The sequence below is a fragment of the Panicum virgatum genome, chromosome 7N (assembly GCF_016808335.1).
Source record: "Panicum virgatum strain AP13 chromosome 7N, P.virgatum_v5, whole genome shotgun sequence".
NCBI classification, from domain to species: domain Eukaryota; kingdom Viridiplantae; phylum Streptophyta; class Magnoliopsida; order Poales; family Poaceae; genus Panicum; species Panicum virgatum.
Genome location: NC_053151.1, coordinates 2,901,667 through 2,914,417, shown reverse-complemented (window position 1 = coordinate 2,914,417; position 12,751 = coordinate 2,901,667). Strand labels below are relative to the sequence as shown.

The window sequence follows — 12,751 nt, the reverse complement described above, 5'->3', positions numbered from 1 at the left end:
TTCAGTGCTTAACATAAGAGCACATAAACACAAATATCAATATTCTCTAATAAGCCAGATCTACGATGGCATGTATATAATTGACCCATAAAGAAAGAATATTAGATTCAAAACTCGGTAGGCCCTCTGGCAAGGCAGCAAGTACCTGTTTTCTGCCCATATGGTGTTGCAGTCTTTAATTTCTTATTACATGCAAGTATCTTAAAGACGTTTTCAGCCACTCTCAGGCTACAATGAACAAACAAACACACACATGAGAGTCAGATGTTAAGCTGTATTTTGGCAATAGCTTTAATTTAGTGAAACTAAATATTTTTTTAATCAACGTATACAACAATAAATTTAGAACTATCTTGAAATGGTATCTAATTCAAAGCTAGAAGGAGTATAATAAATAAAATCAAATTATTTATCATCAAAATACCTTTAATAGATTTTGATTTTCGTCAACAAAAAAAATTGCTTTATGAAAGTCGATTAAAAAAGTGTAACCTTAAATATACTTACGCCTAGCCATACAAATAATAAATATAAATAATTAAATAATTTAAAAATGTAACATTAGAGATAGTAGCATCTAGCCACGCAAATGCGCGGTATATCATGTGAACTATCCGCGCTATTTTATTAACATTTATGAGTTTACACATACTCTCAATAAACAACTTTGTACACTGCTTTTATCTACAAAACGACAAAACAAATTAAAATATAAAAATTACACGTAAAAAATATACTAATTCATATTAATATGTCCGCACTAAAAACATCAAAATTAGTTTGTACTCAAAGGTATAAAATAAAGAGTTTAGCCTTATATAATATCTAGCCGCGCAAATGTGCTGGTGGCCCATCTAGTTAATATAAATAGGGGAAGCAAGGCCTAAGCCTAAAACAAATGTACAGGAAAGAGAGAGAGGAAAAACTGTACATGCACCCCAAGCAACGGCGGACTACATTGTCGGGGGTACCAAAGCTTCTAGGCGCTTAGCGCCCGCCATGCACCAGGCACGACACTCCTTAATTTTGTTTACTACTGCGACCACCGTTGAGTTATTCGATTGGAACACTCTAGCATTTCGTTCCTTCCAAATCTCCCAGCTGACTAAAATCAGTACCGAACGGAGGGCTTTTAGAGGGGCACCTTGTGCGGTGGCGACCGCCGTCCACCAATCAAACACAGTTGAAACGCTTTGCCAATTACTCAGGGCCGGCTCTAGGATTCTTAGTGCCCCCGAGCGAACCATGCTTTAGGGCCCCTTAGGCTAAATAATTTTTAACATGAGCAAATAGATAATAATACTAATCACATATATAATTTTTGAAGAACAATGTCTATATTACAAATTAAAGAGTAGAAAATAAAACAAGTATGATTACCTCAAATAATAGCTAAACCCATGATTCCATCAACAGTAATATTTCAGTTCTTGACAAAAAAGATCCTTCGGGCATTTCTTGATGCAAAATCATTAATAATCGTATCTAGATCAAGGTTGTCCAAAATATCTTTCTCAATGCTGCACATAGTTAAGCCATTCAATCTTTCTTGTAACATAGTTGTTCTCAAACAATTTCTCAGTAGTTTCAGTTTTGAGAAACTTCTTTCAGCTGATGCTACAGTCACCGGCACAGTTAAGAGGATCCGATATGCAATAGAGACATTTGGATAGCAATCTACAGTTGTAACAAACTGAAGAATCTCTGGGGCTGACATAAAACCATCTGGCAGAGTTACTTGCAGTACTTTTAATTCAGAGAAAAAGTCATCTAGATCAACATCAGATGAATTATCATGAGAAAAAACTTCTGCAAAAGTAGTGCAATGCTTACGTAGATCGTTATTATCCAAGGACTTCAAATTATCTGAGTTGAATAGAAAACCAAACACCTTTTCAAATGTCTTCAGCTGCTCAAATCGACTAGTCAATGAAGCAATTGCCGTGTCAACAATGACAATAAAGTAATTGACTCTAAATGATTCCATAGATGATAGCTGCATTTCTTCATCACTTGTTTCATCAAATTGCTTCTTCCTTTTACTTTGGCGCTTTGTAGGAAATTTTGGCTCTATATCCATATCAGCTGCAATGGCTTTTGCAACCTCAATACTAGAGTCGAAGCCTTCGACTCTATACTTTTGAAAATATGAGATAACCCCTTCAATTTGTTTGAGAGTAGTATCCATGCACACAATCTTAGATTGCAACTTTTTGCTCACCATGTTTATAGAAAATAAAACATCATGCCAAATAACCATACCAACTATAAATTCAAAATTCTCAAGTGTACCAACCAAAGCTTGAGCATCACTTACTGCTGATGGGTCATCAGTACAAACCTCCTCCACTTTCTGCAAGGCTGATCTTATTTGGGGAGTTTGGTACCGAATAGGTTGCACACTTTTTATTCGACTCTCCCAGCGAGTATTAGATAAAGGTTTAACAGTCAATTTTGGAACATTGTCCAACAAAACCTTCCATCTTTTAGTAGAGCGTGCAAATAATGCATATATCCGTTGTATAACACCAAAGAATGAAATAGCTTGTCTGCAAGATTTCGCCATATCACAAAGAGTGAGATTTAGACTGTGACATGCACATGGCATGTATAATGCTTTGGGATTAATTTGAAGCAAACGATTCTGTACACCTTTCGTATGTCCCTTCATATTGGACCCATTGTCATAACCTTGACCTCTCACATCAGCAACATTCAAATCCAATTTCTTCAATGTATCTATCAACACCTCAAAAAGACCCAACCCTGATGTGTCATCAACCTTTAAGAACCCTAGAAAAAACTCCTCCACTCTTGGAATGCCAATTGACATATTGACACAACGCACAATTAGGGTCATCTGTTCCTGATGGCTCGCATCTGGGGTACAATCCAAGATAACAGAGAAATACTTAGCATCCTTGACAATCTTCAAGATATACTCCTTCACGGCATCAGCAAGAAGAGAAATTAACTCATTCTGAATATTGTGGCCAAGATAATGATTATGAATTTCATTACTTTTAATGCGCCTAATATGTTCTTGCATCACAGGATCAAACTCAGCAATCATTTCAATTGTGCCTAGAAAATTGCCATTATTATCTTGATAAAGCTTCTCATTTGATCCTCGAAAGGCCAAATTATGTTTAGCAAGAAACTTCACAGCTGAAACTATTCTTACCAGAACATGCCTCCAACGCTCTTTTTCATTTGAGATTTCCCGTTGCATATCATCATCGATTGTTCGATTTTTGCTTAACCTCAATCTAACTTCATTCCATGTATTCATGTTTGTCAGATGCTCAACACTGCTCTCATGTTCTTTGAGTTTCCTACTAAGACGCTGCCAGTCCCTCACTCCATCAGATGCTAAAAAAGACTTGCTTTTGTTTGACTTGAACAATTTGCAGCAAAAACAATAGACTTTGTCCTCATGTTTACAGTAAACCAACCACTTTCTATCAACAGACTCACCATTAGTTAAGTCTCTAGAGTAGTAAGCATATGAAAAATGTCTTCCAATGTCATCCTTAGGGAAAACAAGATTCAATTCTCTCACAGGCCCCTTTTCAATTAAGATATCCCTTTTACGATTGTCAAGATTATCCCATGTTCTAGGATCATAGATTGATAAACCAGAACCATCTAGTTCATCACCATTTGAATTTTCATGATCAGATGAGGGATGCAAATTTTCCTGCCCCATTGTATCCTCCATTGCATCAATTTCTGCAATTAAATCTTCATCCATTGGACCATCTTCATTGATTTCATCTTCTGCATTTAAATTATGATCATGTTCCTGCTGCCCATGATCAGATTCCTGCCCAACTTCATTGACATCAGCATTACTTGAACTGACAAAAAACTTATGTAAAGCACCCCTTTGCGATTCAGCCAATTGATCATCATGTTTTCTCTTTTTTCTTTTCTGAGCACCTGACAATTGTTTCTTGGGCAACATCTAAGACCTAAATAGAAAAGCAAGTCATGGTCACTAACTCGCTAGTCGCTACCTCACTGGAATTGGAAAGAACTAAGTATCTAAGAGACTAGATAAAATATATTAAATAGAATTATAGGAATTATGTTTTAAAAAAAGAATTATAGGAATTACCAATCACTGCAATCGGGTAGGGCGCAGCTACAGGGCGACGGCCGATGGCGATCAGGGAGGGCACAGGGCAGGGGTCAGGGAGCAAGACCCTGCAGGGCGACGGCGATGGATGGGGATAGGCGATCCCAGGCCAGGAGAGGGGGCAGAGTCTGCGCAGCGGCAGCGCAGGGGCCTAGTGCCCTCGTCTCGATTGCACAGTTGCAGGACGGCTGCCTATGCGGCGGTGCTAGCAGGCCGGACTAAACTAGTATAGGGTACAGTACATGGTGTATTAGCTATTGGGCCCCTCTTTCTTGTGGGCCCCCGGCGGTCGCCTCCGCTGCATGGCCCAAGAGCCGGCCCTGAATTACTCTGTGTTTGGATGTCTACAGAGAGCCACTCAAATATAGCATCCCAGATGCGGAAGGAAAAGCGACAATGAACCATAAGATGAATAGCCGTCTCAGGTGCACAACGGCATAAAGGGCACATTCGGCCAACCTCGAGCTTGTAGCCGATCAGCCGTCCATAGCCTGTTCTGTATAGCCAACCACGCGAAAAACTTGCATTTCTGTGGTGCCCAGTTTCGCCAAATGAGCATCTCAAAGTTTGTTGGTGAGAGGCCCTGATATTGGGCACGGTAAGCTGAGGCTGCTGTGTTACTCACCATGAGAAGTGAGCGTCCAAGTGATCGAGTCGGGGTTTTGCTGAATCCTTTGTATCCGCTCCCACAACATGGTGTATTCCGTAAGCTATTGTACAGAGTTGATAGCTCTTAGGGCATCTCCAACCCACAGATATCTGCTGTCTGTAAGTTTTGGGAATTAGCAACACAGACAGCTTCTCCAACCCACAGACAGCTGCTGTCTATTTGGTTGTTTAATGTTTGGAATGTAGCCTATGATCAACCATGTATACCGTTTGCGCACCTGATGCATAGTCGCTGGCGGCTACATGGGGATAACGCTCCAACGCACGTCGGAAGAGGCGTGACTTCTTGGCACACGAGCCGGAGCCGTCTGCTGGGGAGGCGACTGCAGTTCTGTCTGCTGCCGAGCGCGGGGGGTTTTCTGAAAAAACACCTCCAAACCGACGGCTCCGCAACCCGCGTTGGAGGTGCCCTTAGGTTGATGTCTCTAATCCAGGCTTCGTTTTCCAAGGCCTCTTTAACTGTGCGTGACTTTCTTCTAGAGAGCTTGAAGACTTGTGGTGGTACATCTTTTGGGGCATGTCCTTGTAGCCATGCCGAGGTCCAGAATTTCGCTTTGCTGCCATCCCCCAAGGTGATTCTTGTTGCTGACTCAAAGAGCTCTCGATCTTTGCGAATGCACGGGAGCTCCATGCCCACCCACGGTCTATCATCATTAGGAGTGCCTTGCGCGCGCCTTGGCGCGCGTAATTTATTTACTTGTTTCCGTTTGACAGTATAAGTTTATATAGAGGTTTGTAGTAGATGTATAGACAAATGAATATACATAGATAGAAATAGGATATTTATTTTTAAAGCAAAAAAGGTAAAAAATAGTAGCTGAAATCTGACGTCTCATGCTCGCCGTCGAAGGCGGCCGGGAGCGGTCCTCGAGCATCTCCTCACCATGCAATGCACGGCTATCACGCTCGACCTGCGGCACCGCAGTGTACCGGAGCGAGGCCGGGTCGTCCGCCAGTGACGGCATGAACTCGCCGCACCCGTCGAGAGCGTGCCCGGTGGCCCGCCCAAACTCGCCGCGTGGCTCTTCGGCCTAGCTTTACTGCCGTTGTTGCAGTAGAGCACACACTCATTCGGAGGCAACCGAAATTACCGATTGAGAGTTCTAAATTCAGATATTTTGCAGTGACCGAATGGAGAGCTGACACGTGGACCATTCGTGTCTCAAAGCCTCAAAGATAACGATGGCACGGCCAGTCACATGCACTGTCAATTTAGGACCGAATAGTGGGAATCTTTTTTACTGATGTGGCCGGTCTGCCCTTGCGCCAACCTTCGGGGCATTCACATGTAGAAATTAGGGCCGTGATTAGATTCAAAAATTTTATCTCAAAAACGTCACATCGAATATTTGAGCACATGCATGGAATACTAAATAAAATCTATTTACAAAACTTTTTACACGGATAGGTTGTAAATCGCGGGACGAATCTAATGAGCCTACTTAATCTATGATACTACAGCAAATTTTTTTCAAATTCAAGATGCCAAGACCCCCTAAGGCTTTATGGACGCAGACCTTTGTCCGTTTCACTTTGTATTTGCCTCCCGCAATTCTATCAGTGCCTGCCCATAGAAAACGTTTGCGCTTCTTGTCAAATTCCTCTAGCACAGTAGCTGGAGCTCTCAAAGCCGTTAGATAATAAATAGCCTGTGAGGTATGTACTAAGGAAACAAGTGTTGCCCTTCCTGCTGGAGCAATCAGGGACCCAAGCCAATTTGTCAAATTGCTGCTGGACTTGTCCATTAGGGGCTGGAAGTCAACCTTCTTAATTCTGGTGAGGGATAACGGCAATCCCAAATATTTGATCGGAAAGCTTATTCTGGTGCGGATCCCCTTGTCGCAAACCTTGGCCATGATGGATTTGTGGCCCCGGACTTCCATTTAACAAGACCTTGGATGTTGAAGTCACAAACAATGCCGATAGCCAATTACACCAACGTTGCGGGAACACAGAGGCGCTGAAGCAGGAGTAGGGCATGTACAATGGTGTAGATGGCTGCTGTAAGTGTCTAAAATACCGTATAAAGATAACAAAATAGACAATTTGTATAGTGGTGTGTCTGCTAGTTTGTCTGCAAGCTATTTAATCTATGCATGAACACACTAAAACACGGTAATCAAATATACCATGATCTTTGTATACTTTTTATTGCATCTGATAAAAAATGCATTTTGGATCCAAAATATGCAAATAACTGTACACAATCTGAAAGTTGTGACAAATATCAATAAAGAAACCCCTCAACCTTATCTCTGTCTCCAATGTCCTGTCCTGTCCATCTCTCCCGTGAACTTTCCTATCTCTCTATCCTCCTCTCTCCATCTCTCATGACGGCGCGTGTGGCAAGGAACTGAGGCACCGCGGCCTGCGTGGGCGGTGGCGCCGCGGGCGTCGCTGGCGTGCGTGCGGGCGGCGGCTCGACGCAGGCGATGGCGCAGCGGACAGAGCTGGTGGCCGGCCGGCTCGGTGCGGGCGGACGGAGGACAGCGCAAACGAGAAGCCTGAGCGCGGCGCCATGCTGCCATGGCCGGCGACCAGCGTGGGCAGCGGCTCAAACGCGGGATCTGGTGGAACAAATTTCTGATTTTCGTAGCGGATCCGGTGGCGCCGAGAGCAATCATACAACGGGGCTTCAAAGCTGTCTTCTCGTGTGGGAGCACGAGCCCAAGTTGTCTCAGGAGGCGACGGCGATGCTGTCTATACGGGTACACAGGGTGATTTTTGCAAAACTTACGCTATACAGACAGCATCATAGTGGGCGTTGTACATGCCCGTAGTAGATAGTCCCAACGGACAGAGTCAAAAGCCTTAGCAATATCGAGCTTGAGCAGCAGAGCTGTGTTCGTGATGTGTGAAAGCGTTGAGCGAGGTTCCGCACATACATGAAAAGTTGTCATGTATTGCCCGTTTTTTAATGAAGGCACTTTGTGCATTAGACACGAGTCCGTTCATGAGAGGCCATAGCCGAAGAGCCATTATTTTTGTGACTATTTTCGCAACTCCATGGATGAGGCTTATTGGGCGATAGTCAGAGATTGACGCTGCACCTTCCCTTTTAGGGATGAGCACGATGTTTGCTGTGTTAAGAATGTCAAGATTGATGTTTCGCTGGTTGTGAAAAGCTCTTAGGACATTCATGACCTCTGCCTTGATGATGTCCCAGCAGGAGATGTAGAAAGCAATTGTGAAACCGTCTAGTCATGGTGACTTATCTTTTGGCATCTGTTTGAGTGCTTTCAAAACTTCTTCCGTGAAAGGGCTATCCAGGGAAGAGAAATCGTGTTCTGTAATCCCGATGTGGTGCCAAGTTTCTTCAATCCATTTTGACAATCTGGGTACAACAACTTACGGTGGTCCTCTAACAACTTCTGGAACTTCAACCTCTCCGTTTCACTCTCACAGTCTGCCTGCACATTGTGCAATGTCTGCCCCAGATCGTCGCTGGGATCATTTTCTGCTACATCTACTTCGGGCTCATCCATGGGAATATCGTCATCGAATGCACCGATTCCAGAATTCCCGGGAAAGTGGTCGTCAAAATCTTCTTTTTCATTGTCTTCCATGGTAACCCCGTATTCTCCGTGCTTCGTCCAACAAACATACTTCTCCATGAAACCATTTGCGAAAATGTGGCTGTGTAGGATTCTTGAAGATGAGTAATCCTTGTTATTGTTGCAATGAACACACGGGTAGCACATAAAACCATTCTGCTTGTTTGCCTCAGCCACAGACAAAAAATAATACAGACCATCAATGAATTCTTTCGAACGTCGGTCAGCATTGTACATCCATTGCCGGACCATCTGCATTTTAAAGAAATCGATTTGAATTCTTTACACTTATCGAATAAATAAAATATATCAAAACTAAATTAAACTAAATATAACATAACATGAACAATTAAAAGATCTGCAATATCCATCATACATCTTGATTAATTAAAAGGAGTACTTAATCCATTACAGAACTTAACAAAGGAGTACTCAACATGAAACTTAAAAATTCGGACAACAACACATAGGTTTTCAACCTTCCTTGCGTTGGAACGCAGAATGCTCTAACGGATTTCTTGCTGGCGTAGAAGAAGATGGCGGAACTGAAACCTCCGAGTTTGGTGGTGACGAACCGTAACACCGCAATAAATCCACAAGATCAAACGGAGGTTCCTCGCTTCTTGCAATGCGTTCTCTATATTCTTTTTCCAAATAACGGAGCACTGCCCTATGAAAAGCACTAGGTTTTTTGGACCGACGACCTACTCGAGTTGTGCCCTTCCCTCCAGAAGGACAACGATCACCCCCACCGGCGCCACTCCCTCCAGCTGTTGAAGCCATATTTTACTGAAAAATATCTTTATTTTCCACAAAATTATAAATTCTTACCATTACAATGCAAATATTATTTTCTATTACAATTACAATGATCAGATTAATAACTCTTGCAAATAACAATGAAATCATATAAAAATATACAAATAATCCATCACTAGAGTGTGAGCATGAACGAATGCAACACTAGTGTCAAAATAATCCATTCATAATACAAAAAATTCTAATAGAATCATTTCATTAATTCATTCATGAATACAAAAATCAACTATCTACAATATGGTTATATATATAAGTACATCGCATGAAGTGTCTACACTCATTCTAAAAATTTCTACTATCCACATACTCATCTAAATCTAAAAGAAAATCACACCTACATATGCAATCTAAATGTCCAAGAAATGAGCTAGCTACACATTTTCCCTATTTCTAAAGTATGAAATGAGCTATACAAGCCAAGGAAGAAGAGTAAAACAAGCCCCAAACCTTTAGCGCCGATGGATGGACGGGAGAATCAAAGATCTTCACAAATGTGGTGAAGAAATGAGCAAGAACTCCCCTCTCCCGAGCCAAAAACAACAAGAACAAATGAGCTGAATGGCTCGGGCGGGGGAGAGGAAAGGGGATAAGGGGGCCAAGGAGTTTTGTTCCGGTTGGAGACACCAACCGGGACAAAAGGGGGGTTTTTTTATCCCGGTTGGTGGCTCCAACCGGAACAAAAGCCTGCGCGGGCCTTTTGTCCCGGTTGGAGCCACCAACCGGAACAAAACGCCCCTGTCCCCCCACTGGCCCGGCTAGCCGTTGGACCCGGGACAAAAGCCACCTATTGTCCCGGGGCCAAAGGCTGTCGGGACAAATAGTCTGGAACAAAAGTCTGTTTTGTAGTAGTGTATAAATTAGGCAAGCAATCCGGCTAGGAATCGTTCCAGGGAAACCGGACGGGCCCATGGTGCGTGTGTGCGATCTGAGGTGGCGGAAGCAGTGGCAGGGGATGTGGCCGTGGCAATGAAGACATAGGAGAGGCAGTTGCAGTAGGAAGAAGACAGTGTGCCTCTAGGCTGGGCCAGATGGCGAAGGAAGAAGAGATCTGAAAGAAAGGAGCGGGCCAGCCCAAGTGGGGAAAAGAAGGTAAAATAGAGAGACAGACAGACACACACAGAGAGAGAGAGAAGTCCATTGTGCTGCGCTAGGAAATAATAGAGAAAGTTGCCCAAGACCGAGTATTTAATTCAAGAATTCATTTGGATATTTTCTGGATATTTGATCAATCTAGGGTTTAGAACAAACACACATGCACAAGCATGTGATATTTTCCATAAGGGTTTTAGATTCAAAAGAGAGTGCAGTGCATTGCCGGTCCCTAAACTTGTCCATGAGTGTGATCTAGGACGCTAAACTATTAATTTAGAATTTTGGATCCCTAAAGTTACTAATTGGTTCACCAGAGGTTCAAAGCTTCTTAATCAATGTACAACAACTAACATGGCCATGCATACTATGTTGGATCTGTCGATTAGTGGATGATGTCTTTTCATTTTTATTCATCTATTCCTCCATCATTTCTCTGTAGTGATTCACTGATTCTTCACAAGAATTTTTCATATGCTTACTAACAATTTTGTAAAAGCGGGTAGTGTAAGAATGATGAATTAGCAAAATTACAATGGCATGGAGGCTATGGAGCGTCATGCGGGCATATTAGCATTAATTAGAGTCATTTGGACCCTGGTGATCCAACTTAGTCAATTTAGGGTATGAAACTGCGAATTAATAGTTTGGGGACCTAGATGACACCCCGAAATAAGTTTATTAAGTACCATGGTGCATTTTACTCATTCAACATATATTTGAATCACACAACTTCTATCGTTTTATTTTACTTTTTTCTAAATTCAAAAAGTTCATTTTTAGTGAATTTTGGAAAAAGCATGGTTAAAAACCGGGAAGTGACAGTAAGTTGTAAAATAATAGAAGGAAGAAAATAGCTTGTCGTTGTGCTCACCTAAATCTGGTCCTCTTCAACATAAATTGTATTTGCACTTGTATCCACCATCACCATCAATGCATTTTCTACCACTTGGACAATATATGTTACATGCTGCTCATCCATATATGTATAATTGGTGAACAAAACATACAAATTCTCAGTACAGTACTATAATACCCTTATTGTGTAATTATTGTGATTATTATGTTTGCGCCAAATACTATTATACTAAAAGGGGTTACGGATCAGTGAGAAAAAAAAATGGAACAACGAAATTGAACCTTCAACTGATGGACTAAAAAAAAGTTAGATTAGTTGTATCATATATCTGCCACACAGAGAGGACACGCAACTCACCAGCCTCCAATGTGATGCGGATGATGTCGATGTCGCCCTAGCTAGTAAGGTCTTGGAGGGTTAAACCTATTGTTGCTTGTAAGTCGCAGTGAAGCTGTTCTCCTCCGTAGCATGCCAGGAATATTTAACTGCTTTGTAATGCAAGTCACATGTGGAACCATGCATAACACTCGTGCCATAGCTGACTTGTCTTTCAAGATCTGTTGCGAAAGAGCAGCTTGCTGGTGTTACTTGCTTTCTAATGTGTCCGGTCACATGTAGGAGTCATATATATAGTGTATTTCTAAGATGGACCCTACCTTGCTCGGTCCACACAATAGAGGAGATATAATTTTTGGAATGACCATCACCTCCAGAATTGCGAAATGGACATCATCACATGCTCCACAAACATGCTATGTGTGCTACCAAACATGGCCATTGCAGATGATTAGAATCAAGGAATTAATGATGACCTGTGTCCTCCAATATATATCGTTTGGGATTGAACCCGTGAGGTTGCTGCTGATGAGGTTAATGACATACATAAATCAGGGTTACCAATTTGAGCAGTCAGCAATCCATGGATGGTCATGCCGACTTGCCGAGCAGCTCCATGTAAGTAGCGCGCTGGCAGCGTGAGACACCAATCCAGTGAAAGCAATTAAAGTTGTAGCAGTGGTTCAGTGGCCATTAAGGATCACGGAAAGAGGCACCAGTGGAGTAGATCACTATCTCCACCATTGCCGTAGCCCTGACCTGAAGAAGCAAACACAATGGAAGAGGCTGTCAACAACATGATGATGGTTATATCTATGAAAAATCAAGTGCCATATCTGCGCAGAAACTCATCATTATCAGGAATGGAGCATTAGTTTATCAGGCAAGATCTACAACTTTGTAGTTGATAAGATTTTCAGTTGAGGTCGTTTTGGTACTGAAATATGCGTTACAAGTATTAGATCTATTTGAACAAACGAATTTTTAAAATTTTCAAATGGCCTCGGATGGAGTAGTAGTCTATATGTAATTTGTAGATCGACTAGATCTACATGTAGTTGACAAGATTTTCATTTGAAATCGTTATGGTCACCAAATAGGTAATACAAGATATTTTAAACTAATGTTCAAAGAAAAATATCTCATCTCTAGTCACATGTGATGGTGTAGCCGGGATGGTAGAGAGGGTTCACATGAAGCTGGAGGTTGGGTGTTTGAATCCCCGGAACGCCGCACATGAGCATATTCGCATGAAAAATAACGTGACTTGTGACTTGCGAAACA

General features: G+C 42.1%; 1 protein-coding gene across 1 annotated transcript; it reads right to left on the bottom strand.

Moving 5' to 3' along the window:
- Positions 1–1,423: 1,423 nt before the first annotated feature.
- On the bottom strand, positions 1,424–3,979 carry LOC120683033 (zinc finger MYM-type protein 1-like). Its single transcript, XM_039965046.1, has one exon. The coding sequence runs from the start codon at positions 3,965–3,967 to the stop codon at positions 1,424–1,426; it is 2,544 nt and encodes an 847-aa protein (XP_039820980.1). The 5' UTR covers positions 3,968–3,979.
- Between the last annotated feature and the right edge of the window lie 8,772 nt (positions 3,980–12,751).